Source organism: Asterias rubens, chromosome 7, assembly GCF_902459465.1.
Source record: "Asterias rubens chromosome 7, eAstRub1.3, whole genome shotgun sequence".
Classification (NCBI taxonomy): Eukaryota; Metazoa; Echinodermata; class Asteroidea; order Forcipulatida; family Asteriidae; genus Asterias; species Asterias rubens.
The window spans coordinates 19,487,635-19,504,559 of NC_047068.1; the positions used below are offsets into that span (position 1 = coordinate 19,487,635).

General features: G+C 38.0%; 1 protein-coding gene across 2 annotated transcripts; it reads right to left on the reverse strand.

The window, feature by feature from the left end:
* Positions 1–1,513: 1,513 nt before the first annotated feature.
* LOC117293117 (probable ATP-dependent RNA helicase DHX40) lies at positions 1,514–15,752 on the reverse strand. 2 transcript variants are annotated; one of them, XM_033775336.1, is made up of 16 exons: positions 15,642–15,752; positions 15,131–15,249; positions 13,893–14,150; positions 12,709–12,907; positions 11,455–11,554; positions 10,608–10,694; positions 9,799–9,870; positions 8,739–8,849; positions 7,954–8,034; positions 6,916–7,073; positions 6,343–6,457; positions 5,718–5,826; positions 4,867–5,040; positions 3,676–3,762; positions 2,723–2,867; positions 1,514–2,163 (listed from the first exon to the last, which is right to left on the reverse strand). In XM_033775336.1, the coding sequence occupies exons 1-16, from the start codon at positions 15,670–15,672 to the stop codon at positions 2,048–2,050; spliced, it is 1,962 nt and encodes a 653-aa protein (XP_033631227.1). In that variant the 5' UTR covers positions 15,673–15,752; the 3' UTR covers positions 1,514–2,047. The 2 variants fall into 2 exon arrangements, 1 of the variants encoding a protein (XP_033631227.1); XR_004519358.1 differs by lacking the exon at positions 1,514–2,163 and adding an exon at positions 4,567–4,625 and having other exon boundaries at positions 2,779–2,867.
* Positions 15,753–16,925: the final 1,173 nt, after the last annotated feature.

Consider the following 16,925-nt stretch of genomic DNA (forward strand, 5'->3'; position numbering starts at 1 on the left):
GTGTAACGCATGTAACAGAACCCCAGTCGCTTATCGAAAAGAGAAGGGGTTCGCCCCGGTGTTCCTGGCTGTGGCTGCTGTATGCGCCGTGACACCTTGTAAATCCTTATAAGGTGCCAAATAATTGGGTCTCAGAATTCATCACTTCAATAACCTATATTTCTGAAAGTTTGTATATATACTCAGCGCCTTGAGTATTTTAAGACTCCGATATTATTATTATTATTATTATTATTAGAGCTTATTATTACTATCCATCTTTGTTTTGTACAAGGCATCCCAGCCTACAAGCTTTTGCTTTTAATGGGTCATGCATCCATACAGCTCCGGGTTTTGTAAAATCATATTGTTTATATTTGTATGTGTTTGTATGGAAATAAATGTTTGATAGATTTGATTTGACTTGATTTACCTCAACTGAGTATCAATCTTAATTGCTAAGCAAAGTGTGATGTCACAATACAAGTCACCATAGTATGATTGACAACTCGTCTTAAAGGCACTGTACACGTTTGGTAGTTGTCAAAGACCAGTGTTCTCACTTGGTGTATTCCATCATAAGCATAAAATAACAAGCCTGTGAAAATTTGGCTCAATTGGTCATCGAAGTTGAGAGAAAATGATGAAAGAAAAAACACCCTTGTTGACGAATTTGTGTGCTTTCAGATAGGAATAAAAGACTTCTAGCTAGAAGTTACATCAGAGGGAGTCGTTTCCCACAGTGTTTTATACTATCAACAGCTCTAAAACCCTTGTTACCAAGTCAGTTTTTAAGTTAATATTTGTTTTGAGTAATTACCAAACGTGTACCTTCCCTTTAAAGGAAGAGTATACTTTTGGTTTTTGGAACCGTTTGATTGTTTCAATTCTATATAAATATAGTGTATACAACAAACATAACATGTGAAAATTTAATGGTCACGTTTTTGAGATATAGCCGAAAAATCCGGAGCAAAAATGTCCACACAGGAAGAATCATCCCCGATAGGAATACACAATTTGATCTCAGATAAGAACGCCTGATATAACCCCTTAGAATTGAGAGTTGTGAAACTGATATTTATTTGTAATCTTCGACTTTATTTCCTTTAAGTTTTTTAAAAAGCACTTGATTATTTAATGTTGATGGGGTTTTGATGCCTAATTCCTATACAATTAATGTACAAAAATAAATATTCTTAATAACAACCATTGAACTGAGCTGGCAAAAGTCCTTCAGCTCAAGTCAACCTATAAAGGCAGTGGACACTATTGGTAATTACTCAAAATAATAATTAGCACAAAACCTTACTTGGTAACGAGTAATGGGGAGCTGTTGATAGTATAAAACATTGTGAGAAATGGCTCCCTCTGAAGTGACATAGTTTTCGAGAATAAGATGTTGAGGTCTCGAAATCAAGCATCTGAAAGCACACAACTTTGTGTGACAACTTGTTTTTCTTCTTCCATTATTATCTCGCTACTTCAACGACCAATTGAGTTCAAGTTTTCATAGGTTTGTTTTTTTGTGCATATGTTGAGATACAACAAGTGAGAAGACTGGTCTTAGACAATTACCAAAGGTGTCCAGTGTCTTTAAATCCGTCAGAAATAATGATATGTACAACAATGCTAACCCATAAAAATATTATTTTAAATGGTGGAACATTTTTGAGATATCGCTGAAAATCCACGTGAATAAGTCCACGCAGGTAGAATAATCCCAACAGAAATATACAATCTGAAATGAGTTTAGCAGTGAGTGAATGGGGCCTGTGGTATTACCATAGAGGTTGACCAACTCAACATGACATCTTGCACCGTGACTAGGTTGGGGGGTTGAATGTGAGGGCAGCAGATGGGCATTATGTTGGGGGTCAGTGTCAGGGTAGAGAATGATTGCAAACAGACCATCAGACACATTTCAACCATTAGGTTAAAATGTCTGCCTGCATTTATAGCTCCTTTCCTTTCTCCCCGTATGGGCGCTCTCATTATGTCATGGTGGCAGTAACTAACCATTTTAAAAGGGAATCAAAGTTTTTGTGGTTGGCAAAGTAGATATGTGTTACTTCTGCTTAGCCTTTTTCCTCTCAAGATAGCGTTGTCTTGCATCTGCAACTGAGTCATCATTGTTTCTCTTCTCAACTTTTGATCTTTTCTCCTCGGGTGACCGAGATGTTTCTATGGGAGATAAATAAAATAAAATAAATTACTAACTGATTTAAGTGATTCTGAAACAAACTTTTTTTTAAACAAACTTTGCTTTGTATATTTGGTTTGCGGTAACACCATGTGTGTATCTACTTGCCAGGTAGAGTTGTTCTTAGGGAACTGTCTTGCTTTATTCTACTGCCGTGGAGTCTCCTGACGATGACTAGAGCAAGCTAGTCGAAACGTTGAGACCAATTTCAGAACTGACTCCGCGGCAGTACAGTTAATTACGATCCTATAAGCTAAAGTAGTAGTCCAGTCTAATTTCTATACCATCCGCCCTGGTAATAGTTAAAAAGCAGGACAGTTCTTTTCAGAACTGAGAAGTCTCCCGAACCTCCGATTATCTACTCCACGGCAGTAGACCCCAGACAGTTCCCTAAGAACAACTCTACCTGGCAAGTAGATACACACATGGTGTTACCGCAAACCAAATATACATTGATACCTCACCATGCAATGCCTCAAATCCTATAAACTTTGCTTTATTACCGGAAAATAACAATATAAAGTTAACAAAAATGTTTACCTATTTTGGTGTCTGCATTCTGTGTGTTATCTTCACTGGTGGCATTTATGGTCTCTTCAATACTCGGAGCCAAACATCCACTCAGCCCGTAAGCATCAAGCTCATGCAGCCTTGGCAATAAATCTTCAATCCACTCATACTTTACCTGAACAAATAAAACAGAATAATAAAAACCTCTTTTGATTTTCCAGACATTTATTGATAATATCTTAGCTGTATTAAACACAGTGATCATAACATCATACAAGTCATACAAGAAAAGTTAAATTTGAACTTGCGTCTTATTGTTTTAGGTACATAAAAATACCAATTTCTAATAAAGAGCCCTAATCATGCACAAGCCTGTGACCTTCTTTTTTGAAAGGACAAGAGCACAAAGACATTGTCTTCTTGGTAAAGGGAACCCTATGAGGAAATGTTTACAGGAACACCAAGGCAATTACCAGGGGGCATGGAGGTACTCCAGACTAACGAACCGGCGCTCTACCAAGTGAGCTATCAACCCTTTCTTTGTTCAGCCCCAAACTATAACTATTCTTAATACAGATGATGGATACATGGTGTTAAAGGCAGTGGACACTATTGGTAATTACTCAAAACAATTATTAGCATAAAACCTTACGTGGTAACGAGTAATGGGGAGCTATTGATAGAATAAAACATTGTGAGAAACAGCTCCCTCTGAAGTAACTTAGTTTTTGAGAAAGAAGTAATTTGCCACGAATTTGATTTTGAAATCTCAATATTAGATTTGAAATCAAGCATCTGAAAGCCACTACTTCATGAAACAAGGGTGTTTTTTCGCAACTTCGATGACCAATTGAGCTCAAATTTTCACAGGTTTGTTATTTTATGCATATGTTGAGATATCACAAAGTAAGGAGACTGGTCTTTGACAATTACCAGTATCTTTAAGGGGAAAACAATGTCAAAATTGAAACCAGTTGACTTACAGCAGAAACAGTTCTCATGAATACCTTGGATGTCCAGACCACCTCGTGATATATCACCCAGTCTAAAGCGTCATCATGGCCAAATAACTAGCAATGATAACATACAATAAATCTGTATCAATAACACACAGTAAGTATCTTGTCAAATAAAATAATATCTTGTCAGAACTATACATCCACAGATTCTTTCTCGATTACCTGAGCATGATTTAAGACATTATTTAGACTATTTAAAGACCAGCTTGAACGAAAACGGCAACAAGTGATCTTTGCTGAATTTCATTTAGAACGTGTTCAATCAATAAGGAAATTAATAACCAAGTTTTCTGCTTTTTTTCAATGGTCCACTCACAGGCCTAATTTATCCTTATAAATACTATATGGGATTGCATGGTGAATTATCAATAAATATATTTGGTTTGCGGTAACACCATGTGTGTATCTACTTGAGGCATTGCATGGTGAATTATCAATATATATATTTGATTTGGGGTAACACCATGTGTGTATCTACTTGAGGCATTGCATGGTGAGTTGTCAATATAGATTTGGTTTGCGGTAACACCATGTGTGTATCTACTTGCAGGTAGAGTTTGTTCTTTAGAGAACTGTCTTGCTATATATTCTACTAACCCGGATTAGATTTTCAGAGTTTGGGAGACTCTTGAAGGTGACTAGATCTAGTTGAAACGTTGAGACCAATTAAGAACTCACTCCACGGTAGTGAAGTTTGTAACGAAAAGTCTCCTCGATCAACTTAAGCTAAAGTTGAAAATTTTCTACCTTCCGCCCAGATTTAATAAGCAGGACAGTTCTCAAAAGAACATACCTGGCAAGTAGATACACACATGGTGTTACCGCAAACCATACTTATAAATTTTGTAAAGATACCTTTGACATGGTACCAAAACATCTACTTTGCTTCTCTCCACACATGGGTAAATGGGTACCTGTGAGGGAAGAGATGGTTCTTGTGTTTGGTAAAACCGAGTGGCGCATATTAATTGTTGCCCATGCTGCATACTCCCCACAAAAGAGCTGAGATGGTTTAAGGACCAAGCTGAGATGGTTTGAGGACCAGGGGTAATAATGTTGGAAGCGCTTTGAGACGCCCTCCGGGAGTGAAAAGCACTATATACAAACTAGTTATAATCATTATTATTATATAAACGACGTTCCTATCCAACTTACTGCTGATGATGGATGGATGAAGACAGTGGTGCCGTGTCCCTCCATAGTGTGGAACCCTCGGCCAGATGAAGCTTTTCTTGCAACATTGCAGAAGAATCCCGCACACAGTGACCGTCTTAATAAATCACTGTGGGTTGTGCTTGAGGGTACTTTCTCTTTGGGAAAGAAAGACGTCTGTAAAATCAAACAATGTGAGAACTGTTGAGAAATGGGACCCATGTTTGAATCTTGATTCACATTAAGAGAATCTCACGCCTTGTGAAAATAGAACATTCTATTGTGTCGCAGACAAAACTTTGTTACTGTTTTTAACGAACCCACGAATTTGCCAAAATCACACAACTTTGGTAAATCAATTTTTCAACAAATTCTTGACATGCTCAATACACTTGTTGTTAACATTTTGACCAGGTAATTTTCAACATGTGATTGTTTCATAATTTTGCATTTTGACAATGTGGCAAATCTTTAACCATTGAATTTCATAGCAGGTGGCACAGTGCCAAATACACATGGTTTTCACAAACTAGAAAATTTGTTGACTGTATAGTTTAGCATTTTTACGAATCAGTGAGTCTCAATATGCATTTATTTGTATAAACAGCACTCTGTGTGCATGTATTTTGTTTTCCTTTCGGAGTTAATACCTCATCCATATAGCTGCAAGGTTGAAAACATAAAAGACAGTTCTGTAAGATTGAAGAGGTCAGCTTTGTTTTGGTAGTAAACTTCAGAAGAAAAAACAAGCAGAAACAGAAGTTGCAAAACAAATTTAAACTTCAAACATGATTTTCTCCAAACACCGAATTTCTGCCATTTTGCGAAAACAGTCGTTAATAAACCTTCCTTACCGTCATTTGTCGATTGAGAATTCCTTCAAGTTGCTTGTGGATGCTGACTGCCGTCTTGACAGCTCTAAGGTGGATGAAGTTCTTTCTGCACCATGATGATGGAGACTCACTGTGATGGGCAGTTGAAAGGATATTTGCTTTAATTAATTATTGTTCTTTTTTTTTCTTCTCATTTTTTTTCATTGGTATAACATAAACTATTGACCCCTTGCACCAGTGCTAATGCAGCTACATGTCTGTCATGCTCACCATTTTCGGATTAAACTTGCAATGTAAAAGTATGGTAAGAGTGTAAGCACTGCGAGGCCTAAAATGGGCACTTCATTGCAGCCCTTCAGTAGCAAAACAGCCCAACTCAAAATATTTTGAGAAAAGAAAGTACACACTGTACATACGCTGATTGCCACACAACCACAAAATTTCCCAATGTTGGGTTCTTTAGAATATAGAAAGGTTTGCGGTAACACCATGTAATGACTATCTCTAAATGAGTTGGGGTGGTTCTGAAAAAGAACCATTGGTTTTAACTCGACGTTTTGATCAGTATGCTCTGATCGTCTTCTGGAGAAAGCTTCTTTAGAATAGTCTGCACAATAAAACCCAAATCTTGGCCTGAAAATTGTACCTGTCTACGTAGTTCCTGAAAATGGCCAGGAGTGTGGCAAAGTCATTAACACCTCCTGCTATCTTAGCCAGGGCACTGTGAGCCTTAGATGCCTCCTTCTGCTTCCCTGGCTCTCCTGTTCCAGAAAGATACAAACCAAAGTTAATAATAACAATAATAATATACAGATTTATAAAGCGCACATACTAAAAAAACATTACTCATTGCGCTTCAGCAACAGATGAAATAGATGTACAACAATTAATTTTGGTAAAAACTTGACACATTGCTAAAAAACTAGACACATCATTGCCTCTTTCTCAAAAACTACGTAACTTCAGTTGGAGCCATTTCTCACTATGTGTTATACTATCAACAGCTCTCCATTGCTTGTTACCAAGTAAGGTTTTATGCTAATAATTATTTTGAGTACATACCAATAGTGTCCACTGCCTTTAAGCTTAGCAGCTCTATGAAATTACAACCCTTGACAAAGCTTGAATGAACAATATACATTTTATTTCTTAAAACAATTGGACACAGGGCAAACCCAAGTTTAGGTTTATTCACACAAACACTGATGCATTTTCTTACCAGGTCGAATAAACACGTTTTCTACAGACAGCATGGCTGCAATCGGTAGTAGAAACTCCTGGCAGTTGAGGGCACCAGAGTAAATGACAGCCCTGGCTAGGCCTGGAGGCAGTGGGTATTCAACCATCAGCCGCCCCAAAGGGCTCATACGCCCAGCTCTGACATAACAAAAACATCAACAATTCAAACATGTACTAGATTTTAAATTGCATCGGGTATAAAGTATATTAATTTTGTTTTTTTATCCATACACTGATGTGTGTTAGCACTGTATACTGAGGTCTTTTCTGAGTCCTGTGAACAAATATTATAGGCATATTAGTCGGGTGGGATTCGAACCCACGACCCTTGCAATTCTAGAGCAGTGTCTTACCAACTAGACTAACGAGATTGCCCGGTAGCTAGAGGCAGTTCGAATCCTATGTTTTTTTAACCCATACAAAGATGAACTAAATGGTGACAAATATGGTATCAAGGACTGATATGTAAGTAAACCATTCTCAAATGACACCATTGTTTTATCGCTACCCATGCTGGAGAGGAATTCACAAAGAGTTAAGAATCGAGTTCAGAATCTCAAGTTAGGACTAACTCGTCCTAACTTAGGACTATCCACACGTTATTATATCTCCTAGTTAGGACTAGTCCAACTCTTTGTGAAATTAATGACCCCTGGAGAACCTGCATGCGTGAGCTATGTGAGTCAAGTTAATAGAACTGCACAAACATGGAATAAGTAATAAAATGAATCATATGTTCTCCAAAAATGACCTTATTGGCTAGCAGCTAACCAGAACAACGTTTTTGCATAAAAAGAACTGTCAAACAAAATAGCATAACCATTTTGCATGTGAAGACATTATTACATAATAAGCTGACCAACATTGATGCACGTTAAATGCACTACATCCCCTTACGGTAAACACTCCTTTACCCGTAAAATTGCGTGTGGGTACACGTACACTTTTGCCGTTTATAATGCATTTTATTGACTTGTTTATGGATAAAAGGTGTTATAATATTTTTGGTACAACTCACTTATCTATTGCACCAAAATAGTAGAGTTGTCTTAGAGCCTCAAGTAGCATTCTTTCCTCAGGTGGATCTATGTACGGGAACCTGGTGAAAAGAGGCAAATATATCTTATCTTCTTAGGGTGCCTTCGTTTAGCTTCCCCATGTCGACCCCGCCGTGCTCACTCTGGTGAGCCCCTGACAAGAGCTAATCCAACGATCACTTAACCTCTCACGGTGACGTCCTGCACCTGGGGCCATCCCCAAAGTGACCCACTCCACAAGCAGGGCACTCGGGGCTGACCCGGGTGAGCCCCTGGAATGACGTACCGTATTTGGTCGACCAAGGGAAGCTAATCGAAAGCACCCAATGTATTACCAACGTATTACAAACCGTGCACTGGGAGGGATGGGATGGTTAAAGCCCATTGATGTTTTCCTTTCCTGAAAAAATGTCCCACTAAAAAACATAGCTTCATGACCCTTTTTGCGCCGCTAGAAAACATATCTTTTATGTAAAAGCCAGAGTTTGCACATAATTCACATTCAAGTATCGCACATAATTCACATTCAAATATCAAGTATGTAGAATAGTGTTGAAAAACTATTATGTTTCTTTGTTTGCTTTTAGGGGGTATTGATAACGTTTACCAGGGTCCTTATGTAAAGCGCAGTGAGAGAGTTATTGTGAAATGTGTTATTATTATTACTATTATAGCCATAGCGGAAGTGACTTGATTCCAACACAGCCATAGTACTAAGTATACTTCACTGCATACTACAGAAGACATACATTTTTTGTACACTTACTGTAGTATATTGTGAATTCCCATGCACTTGAGGTTAAGAACCACGCTCGTCAAGCTTGTTCGTTGAATCTCAGGGATCATATCTTCGGACATTGCCTTGTCATAAAAAGCCCTGAAACAAAAGTAGAAAATGTAAAACTTTTATTAAAAATCTGCAGTTCCATTCCCTTGCATATCGTACCCATTAACTTTTCTGAGACCATAATTGCCGCTTAAACATGATAAAAATTTGACTTTCCAGTGTGAAGCATGTTGAGGCAGACACCTAACGTTATACACTTCATTTCACTCATACATATAGCGACAACAGGTTCTGGTAAACCTGCCTTTTAAAAATTGAGAAAAGAGAAACACCAAGAGATACGAGTGATGAAACTTGAGTTAATTGAAGTTGCTTATATAATATAAAATATTTTGAAGTATTTAACTTTAAAAAAAAAAAAATCCCATGTTAGCCGATTTTGGGTTGTTTCTTCATACTAATACTTCCAAAAAATGACTTAATAAAGGCAGTGGACACTATTGGTAATTACTCAAAACAATTGTAGCATAAAAACTTACTTGGTAATGAGCAATAAAGAGCTGCTGTTAGTATAAAACATAGTGAGAAACGGCTCCCTCTGAAGTAAAGTAGTTTTTGAGAAAGAAGTAACTTTCCACGAACTTGATTTCAAGACCTTGAAATTAGATTATGAGGTCCCTAAATCAAGCATCTGAAAGCACACAACTCCGTGTGACAAGGTTTTTTTTTCTTCCATTATCATCTCGCAACTTCGACGACCAATTAAGTTCAAATTTTCACAGGGTAGTTATTTTATGCATATGTTGAGATACACCAAGTGAGAAGACCTGTCTTTACATTCACCAATAGTGTCCCATGTCTTTAATTTTATGAAAACACATTTAAAAATTAATAAAAATCCCATGTTAGCCCATCATAATGATATTTCCAACAAATGACTCATAAAGCTTGATGGCATCACATGTAATAATACACTTTGTATGGCAGTTTTAAAAAGTGCATTGATTGACAATAAAGAACAGTTCAATAACTCTCTTACTCTGTGTATATTCTGTAGCATTTACCAGGTGCAGTTCTGCCTGCTCTGCCAGCTCGCTGAATGGCCTCTGACCTGCACAGTACAGACATAATTGCAAGCACATTATGTCGCAAAATCACAAGCTGATGGAGTGGCGGGCTAAATATGAGACAATGTATTCTCAAATAGGACAATCGAAGTCATACGTTGCGTTCATTGTTAATTGTGAAACTGCATTAAAATATTCCAACAGAAAGTTACAATTTAAAAAAATAATAAAGAATTTTGTGTTATAATAATGATAATAATATCAAAGTTTTATAGCGTACGTATCTACCAACAAGGTACTCAAGGCACTTAGTACATGTATATACATTTATACAGAAAGAGAGGTTATTGAAAGATAATAATTCTGAGACCCAATTATGTAGCACCTTATAAGGGTTTACAAGGTGCTACAGCGCATTTAGCAGCCACAGCCAGGAACAACGGGGCAAACCCCTTCTCTTTTCGATAAGTGCACTGGGTTCTTTTACATGCAATACACAACACATGGGACCAACGGCTTTAATTCCCACTCGAAGGATGAAGCAATGGTTAAGTGTCTTGCTTAAGGACACAAGTCTCACGGCTGGGGATTCGAACCCCCACTCTTCTGATCAGAAACACCAGAGTTTGAATTCAGTGCTCTTAACCGCTCGGCCAAGACGCTTCTACTACTACAGTCTTTTAAACATTTGTTTTTTCTTGATTTCAAAGTTGAAAAGTACCCGTTGAAGTTCACATCACATACATGTTGTACATCAAATGTAATTCAGATGCGTATTTACCTTGAAACTGGAACAATTTGAAGCGCATCAAGACCAGTCCGGGGATTGAATGAAAGCTGTTTGACAAAACCACTATCCACCACATACCTTACGAATAACAAAGAATAAAGCAAAAAGTTTAGGACTCCAAAAAAACTGCACATTTAGGCGTAAATTTTTTTTTTTATGTTGGCGCAACCTGACCTACTCTAAAAATAAGGTCGACCCTGGATAATTTTATTTTTTTAAGGGAAGGAATTTAATGATTAAAATCTATTAAACAAATGAAAAGAAAAGAAATGTCATCAAGAGTTTAAAAATATACTATTTGTTGTGTGTAGCCTTGCTTTCTTTTGTTATCGTGTATACAACTGGCTTAAACAATTATTAAGAAAACATGTAATTTTCATTGCTAGGAGGGGGAGGGAATTTTTTTTTTGGATAAATCCCTACCTACCTACCCTGTTTTTGGGGGGCCCATTATGCAATTTTTGTATATTTTTATGCCTTACTATAAACTGTAAAACCCAAACACTGGTAGTGGCATACTGTAATGGGTGGGGGGGGGGGGGGGGGGATTAATAGAGTAAGTATGAACATCAACCCCTATAATTCTAACTGTCTTCACTTATTAAAATGTCTGTTTGAATTTAGTCAAAATGGCAAACATTGTGACCCGAAGATCAACGCACATAGCCAGTGCAATAATTAACAGGGCCTAATTTCATACAGCTGCTTAAGCAGAAAAAATATTGCTTAATCATTTTCTGCTGAGCAGAAACGAGCAGGATACCAGTCCCTACTTTTTGTGCTAAAGCAGCAGTATCAAATTGGGCCATGGTTGTTCTTTATGAGGTCTTTTACTTACTTGATGCCATCGATGGTTAGTGACGTGCCAGCAATGTTGGTTGCCACAACACACTTCCTAACGCCTCGTTCTGCTGGGTGAAAGATGCGTCTCTGAGCCTCTAGAGTGAGATTTGGATTTAAAAAAAAGGAAAATATACTTAAGTGTTGTAGCCAAGTAATTTTTTCCCCCAATTCAAGTCAAGTCGCAAGTCAGTAAAATTGGCGACTCGAGTCTGACTGGAGTCAAAGTCATGGACTCGAGTCGACAACACTGATAAACTTCAACCAAACTTTTCAGTTTGTGTCTGACTTCATCTATGTGTCCTTAAATGCTCTGCTCATTGTCTAGTGCATTATGAAGTTGTATTACTCTACACTGGACACTATTGGTAATTGTCAAAGACTAGTCTTCTCACTTGGTGAATCTCAACATATGCATAAAATAACAAACCTGTGAAAATTATGGTCGAAAATTATTGGTCGTCAAAGTTGCGAGATAATAATGAAAGAAAAAACACCATTGTCACACAAAGTTGTGTGCGCTTGATGGTTGATTTCGAGACCTCAAATTCTAAATCTGAGGTCTCGAAATCAAATTCATTGAAAATTACTTTCTCAAAAACTACGTCACTTCAGAGGGAGCCGTTTCTCACAATGTTTTATACTATCAACCTCTCCCCATTACTCGTCACCAAGTAAGGTTTTATGCTAATAATTATTTTGAGTAATAACCAATAGTGTACACTGCCTTTAAGTGTCATTCAAGTTGGCTCAGTCATATCAGCCGTTTCTTTCCTGCTTCTTATGACTGAACCTCGCTTCAAACCCCTATTGTGCAATACGACAGAATGCGCATATTGCAGGATTGAGGGTGGCTCCCCAATGAACATTCAGGGAATTACAATTTGGTACCCAGTGTGGGGCACGGTCATACCCCCTTCCCCCTATTGTGTCTCCTCTGTGTGCTTGGAATCTCAGATATTCTTTAGACATTTTTGATTTGTGTGTTTAAAAAAAATGCCAGTTAGATTGTGTGGTAAAAGTAACTATAAATATAAATATGAAAAGTAAACTTGCGTGTGCAACCATGTGTAAAATCTCTTTTGAGGAAGTGATGGCTCTGAGAAGAGCCGGTTGGGTCTCGACGTTTCGAACAGTATACTCTGCTCGTCTTCAGGAGAAGGTGTAGTGTTATCGCCAACAGAATATATCTTGATACCTCACCATGCAATGCCTCAAACCCCTAATACAATACTAGTTATATATGACTCACCAGTTGCCATAGAACCATAGACTGGGAGGACCATAAGAGCCTCCACTGAGGCATCCTGCACGTCATGTTTGTAGTCGACTCTCTCCGACTTCTTGAAGAGCATGTCACAGGCCTTCTCAATCTCTGCTTGACCGGTCAGAAAGACCAGAATATCTCCTTGTTTCTGCTCCAGGTGAATGTCCATGACGGTGTCCACTACCTGGGGTGATGTAATAATAATGATATAACAATAAGCTGGCACATAGCCTTGTCCAAAGATCTTTATGCAAGCACTGAATTCACGAACTGCATAGATACTATACTGCACGTATAGCAGAACTTAATACCATGAGGTCGAAGCATGGTTTTTTCAAAGTTTTTGAGCCGCAATAGATTCAGCCTCGTTGTAAGAGGTTGAAACCTCAAAAAACATGCTTCAACCCCACGGTATCAAAAAAATGTTATGTACCATGCAGTATAGTATCTATGGAGTTCGTGAATTCAGAGTGGGCCGGTGATGGCGTAAAGAGCCATGGACAAGGCTAGCATTTATAGAGCACCTTTTCCCAGAGGATGCAAAGTGCTTGTATGTCTCCAAAACAGATCAAATCAAATCAACTCAAAGATGGCCCGAAATAAAAACCAATGTCGATGAAACAAGTGAGTCTTCAGCAATTTCTTGAATGATTTAAGTGAGCTTTCTTTTCTGCAGCTATCAGGTAGTGAATGAGAAGTCTTGGCCTCCTGTGTTGCGTGAGGATGAACGTAGGTTGCAAGTTGGTTGATGTTGCTGAAACCTGTCACTGATGTTTACTGGATATTTAAGCGTGAGTGCCTTGAAGAAAATATTGACAGATTTTAAAAAGGACCTACTTTGTGACAGGTTAACAGCGGAGTTTCTTCAAGAGAGGGCTAGCACTTGAACAGCAGTGTGATGAGACATTTTTGCGCTTACTACAAGTATAGCAGGACAATTTCCTTAAGTGTAAGCATATTTCGCAGGTTAGCAAGAAAATGAGGCGGCCAGCTTGTGCGTTTAAAATGGATTGCACTGTTAGATCATTCATTTTCATACAGTAGCGAGCGGAAGGTTAGCAAACCTTTTCGTGTGCTTAGGGAAATTGCGCAGTAAGCACAAAATTGCCATAAGCAGGTCTTTGAAATTTGGCCGAGGTTGCTACTTAATAAAAAATTAAAAATCTTACCTTTGCAACATAGTTTACAGTCAAGTCCCTTCGTACGTCTTGCTCTTCTATAAGGTCACAGTATATCTTCTGGACTGGATGTAACCGACCGGGAATCTCGAAGACTGGACAGTCGCCCATGAAGCTGGCGAACTTGCCATGATCGAGGGTCGCTGACATAACAATTACCTTGAGAGGTCGTCTCCTCCTGGAGGAGGAGGGGGAGGAGGAGGAGGAGGAACTGAGGAAGAGCTGCTTCACAAGACCAAAGAGAATATCCTGTTGAATCACCAAAGTGAATTGGTTACCAATGACTACCCAAAGGATCCTGCAACAATTTATCTAAGGACATTTTTGTCACTACCTACCAACATGGTAAAAAAAGGTCATGTTAATTCAGTTGAACCTTTTCCCCACCAGTTCCCAGTTAAAATAAAACAAGTGGTAATAGTCAAGCACAGATATCATACAAAATATTTGGAACTGTCAAAAATACATTTTCTTTTTCAAAATACAAGTCAAGTCAACAGATACAGTGTTACTGGATGGGATAGCACCAACATATACAACACCAATCTGTGCACGCAAGTGATGCATGCATGAGGGTTACTTTGTTAGGGGCGAGTTTGTTAGCGGCAGAAAAAACAGGATTTTTAGGATTCATCAATCAATCAATCAATCAATCAAAGGTCATTTGTAGAGCGCCAAAATCAAGAGTTTGTTTTAAGGCGCTAAGGCACAGTTGAATGGTTAGTAAGCTTTAAGGAGTATCTTAAATAAGGTGAATAAGCCTAACGAACACCTGTGCCTAGAGCCTAATCAATCAATCAATCGGTCAATCAAAGGTCATTTGTAGAGTGCCAAAATCAAGAGTTTGTTTTAAGGCGCTGAGGCACAGTTGAATGGTTAGTAAGCTTTAAGGAGTATCTTAAACAAGGTGAATAAGCCTAACGAACACCTGTGCCTAGAGCCTAATCAATCAATCAATCGGTCAATCAAAGGTCATTTGTAAAGCGCCAAAATCAAGAGTTTATTATAAGGCGCTGAGCCACCGTTGAATGGTTAGTAAGCCTGTTGGAACGTGAGCTTTAAGGAGTGTCTTGAATAAGGTGAGGATATAATATGCTAAACGCCGTTAGCTTTGGTACATGTACAGTGTTACTGAAAAAACAACATAAATTAATGGGGTCACAGTGTAGGGGAGCTAGCAGTATTGACAATTCCTATAGGCCTAATTGGATTTACAATTTTTGTTTTACCGTATCCAAGCTTCGTTCGTGGGCTTCATCCAGAACGATGACACTGTATCGACTGAGCTCTTTGTCCTCAAGAAACTCTCTCAATAGACAACCATCAGTCATGTACTTGATCACAGTGTCTATGAAACAAAAGAAGCAGAAAATGGCAATTATATTTTTACAGAGACATTTATTGCAATGTTTGTTCATGGACAAAGTTAAATTTACGGCATAACGGTGTGTTGTCATTTGGTTAGTTATGAACCCAAACTTCCCCCTACAAAAATGTACAGACCAATTTGTTTTTCTCAGAATAAGGTCATTGCTTAGGATGTTGACATAATTATTTTACATTTGAAGGGTACAATGGCGATCTCCACCATTTTAACGTGAGGTAAGAGAGGGTTTTCCCCACTCACAAGAGACCGATCTATGTATTTGGGGAAAAATTGTACTGCTCATTTCCCTTTCCTCTTCACCAATAATGAATTCCAAGTTTATCACCTTTGGACGTGCGATCATCAAAACGCACCTGATACCCAACTTGATGTCCTAGAGTGCATTGCAGTTCCTCAGCTACCCTAGATGCTACAGAGATGGCTGCTACACGCCTCGGCTGTGTGACTCCCACCAGACCGTACTTGCCATAACCTAAAGTACAGTGTGCACAATAAATAAAACTTGCTGAATGTTTTCGGTTCCCATCATTGACCATTGAATGGGTCATCAGATACTTATATTCTAAAATTATTCATCAATGAATATCAATTGATACTCTTATTAGGATCATAATACAATTCCTGAGAGAGTGAATTGCACAAAATATTGTTTTACTGAAATTTGATAACAATTAACACAAAATACACAGAAACTCGTCGACCCTAAATTTGTCAAAAAACCTTCAACTTGGACTTTCTCTATCATGAATATGCGGTAACCCTTCTGCTAAAGTAAGAAACAAATTAAGTGGAATTAGAGTTAACAAAGAGCTAAATCCAAAGATAATAATAAATATTTATTATTGATGAATTTTTTTTTTATGGATGCGATGGTCCAACTTCCCATCTTGTTGTAGGCATTTCAGATATCAAGTATCAACAATTTCCCTGGACACTCCTGCTGGCCCTGCGCTTAATTTTTTCCTCCAAAACTATTGAAAATGCAATAAATAAAAAATACACACCATCTCCAATCAGCCGATGTTATCTTTTAACCACATCGATAAAGGACTCTTGCGGCTTGGCTAATCACTATTAAAGGTAGTGGACACTATTGGTAATTACTCAAAATAATTATTAACATACAACCTTACTTGGTAACGAGTAATGGGGAGAGCTTGATAGTATAAAACATTGTGAGAAACGGCTAAGCAGTAATTTTTCACGAATTTGAATTTTGATATCAAGACATCAGAATTAGATTTTGAGGTCTCGAAATCAAGCATCTGATTCTGAAAGCACACAACTTCGTGTGACAAGGGTGTGTTTTCTTTCATTATTCTCGCAATTTTTACGACCACATTGAGCTCAAATTTTGTTATTTTATGGAATTATGCATATGTTGAGATACACCGACAGTTAGTGAGAAGACTGGTCTTTGACAATTAATTACCAATAATCAACATAATATAGTATCCAGTGTCTTTATTTGTCTGTCTCACAAAAGTATGCGACCCACGGTAGTATAGTACTAATATTAATAAGGGTAAGGCTTGACTACTCCTATCCTAGAGGGACCTAGGGCTAGGCTAGCCTAGTCTTTGTATGATTGTCACTGTCACCATGGTCACTGTCACTGTCAGCGTCAGTGTACTGTC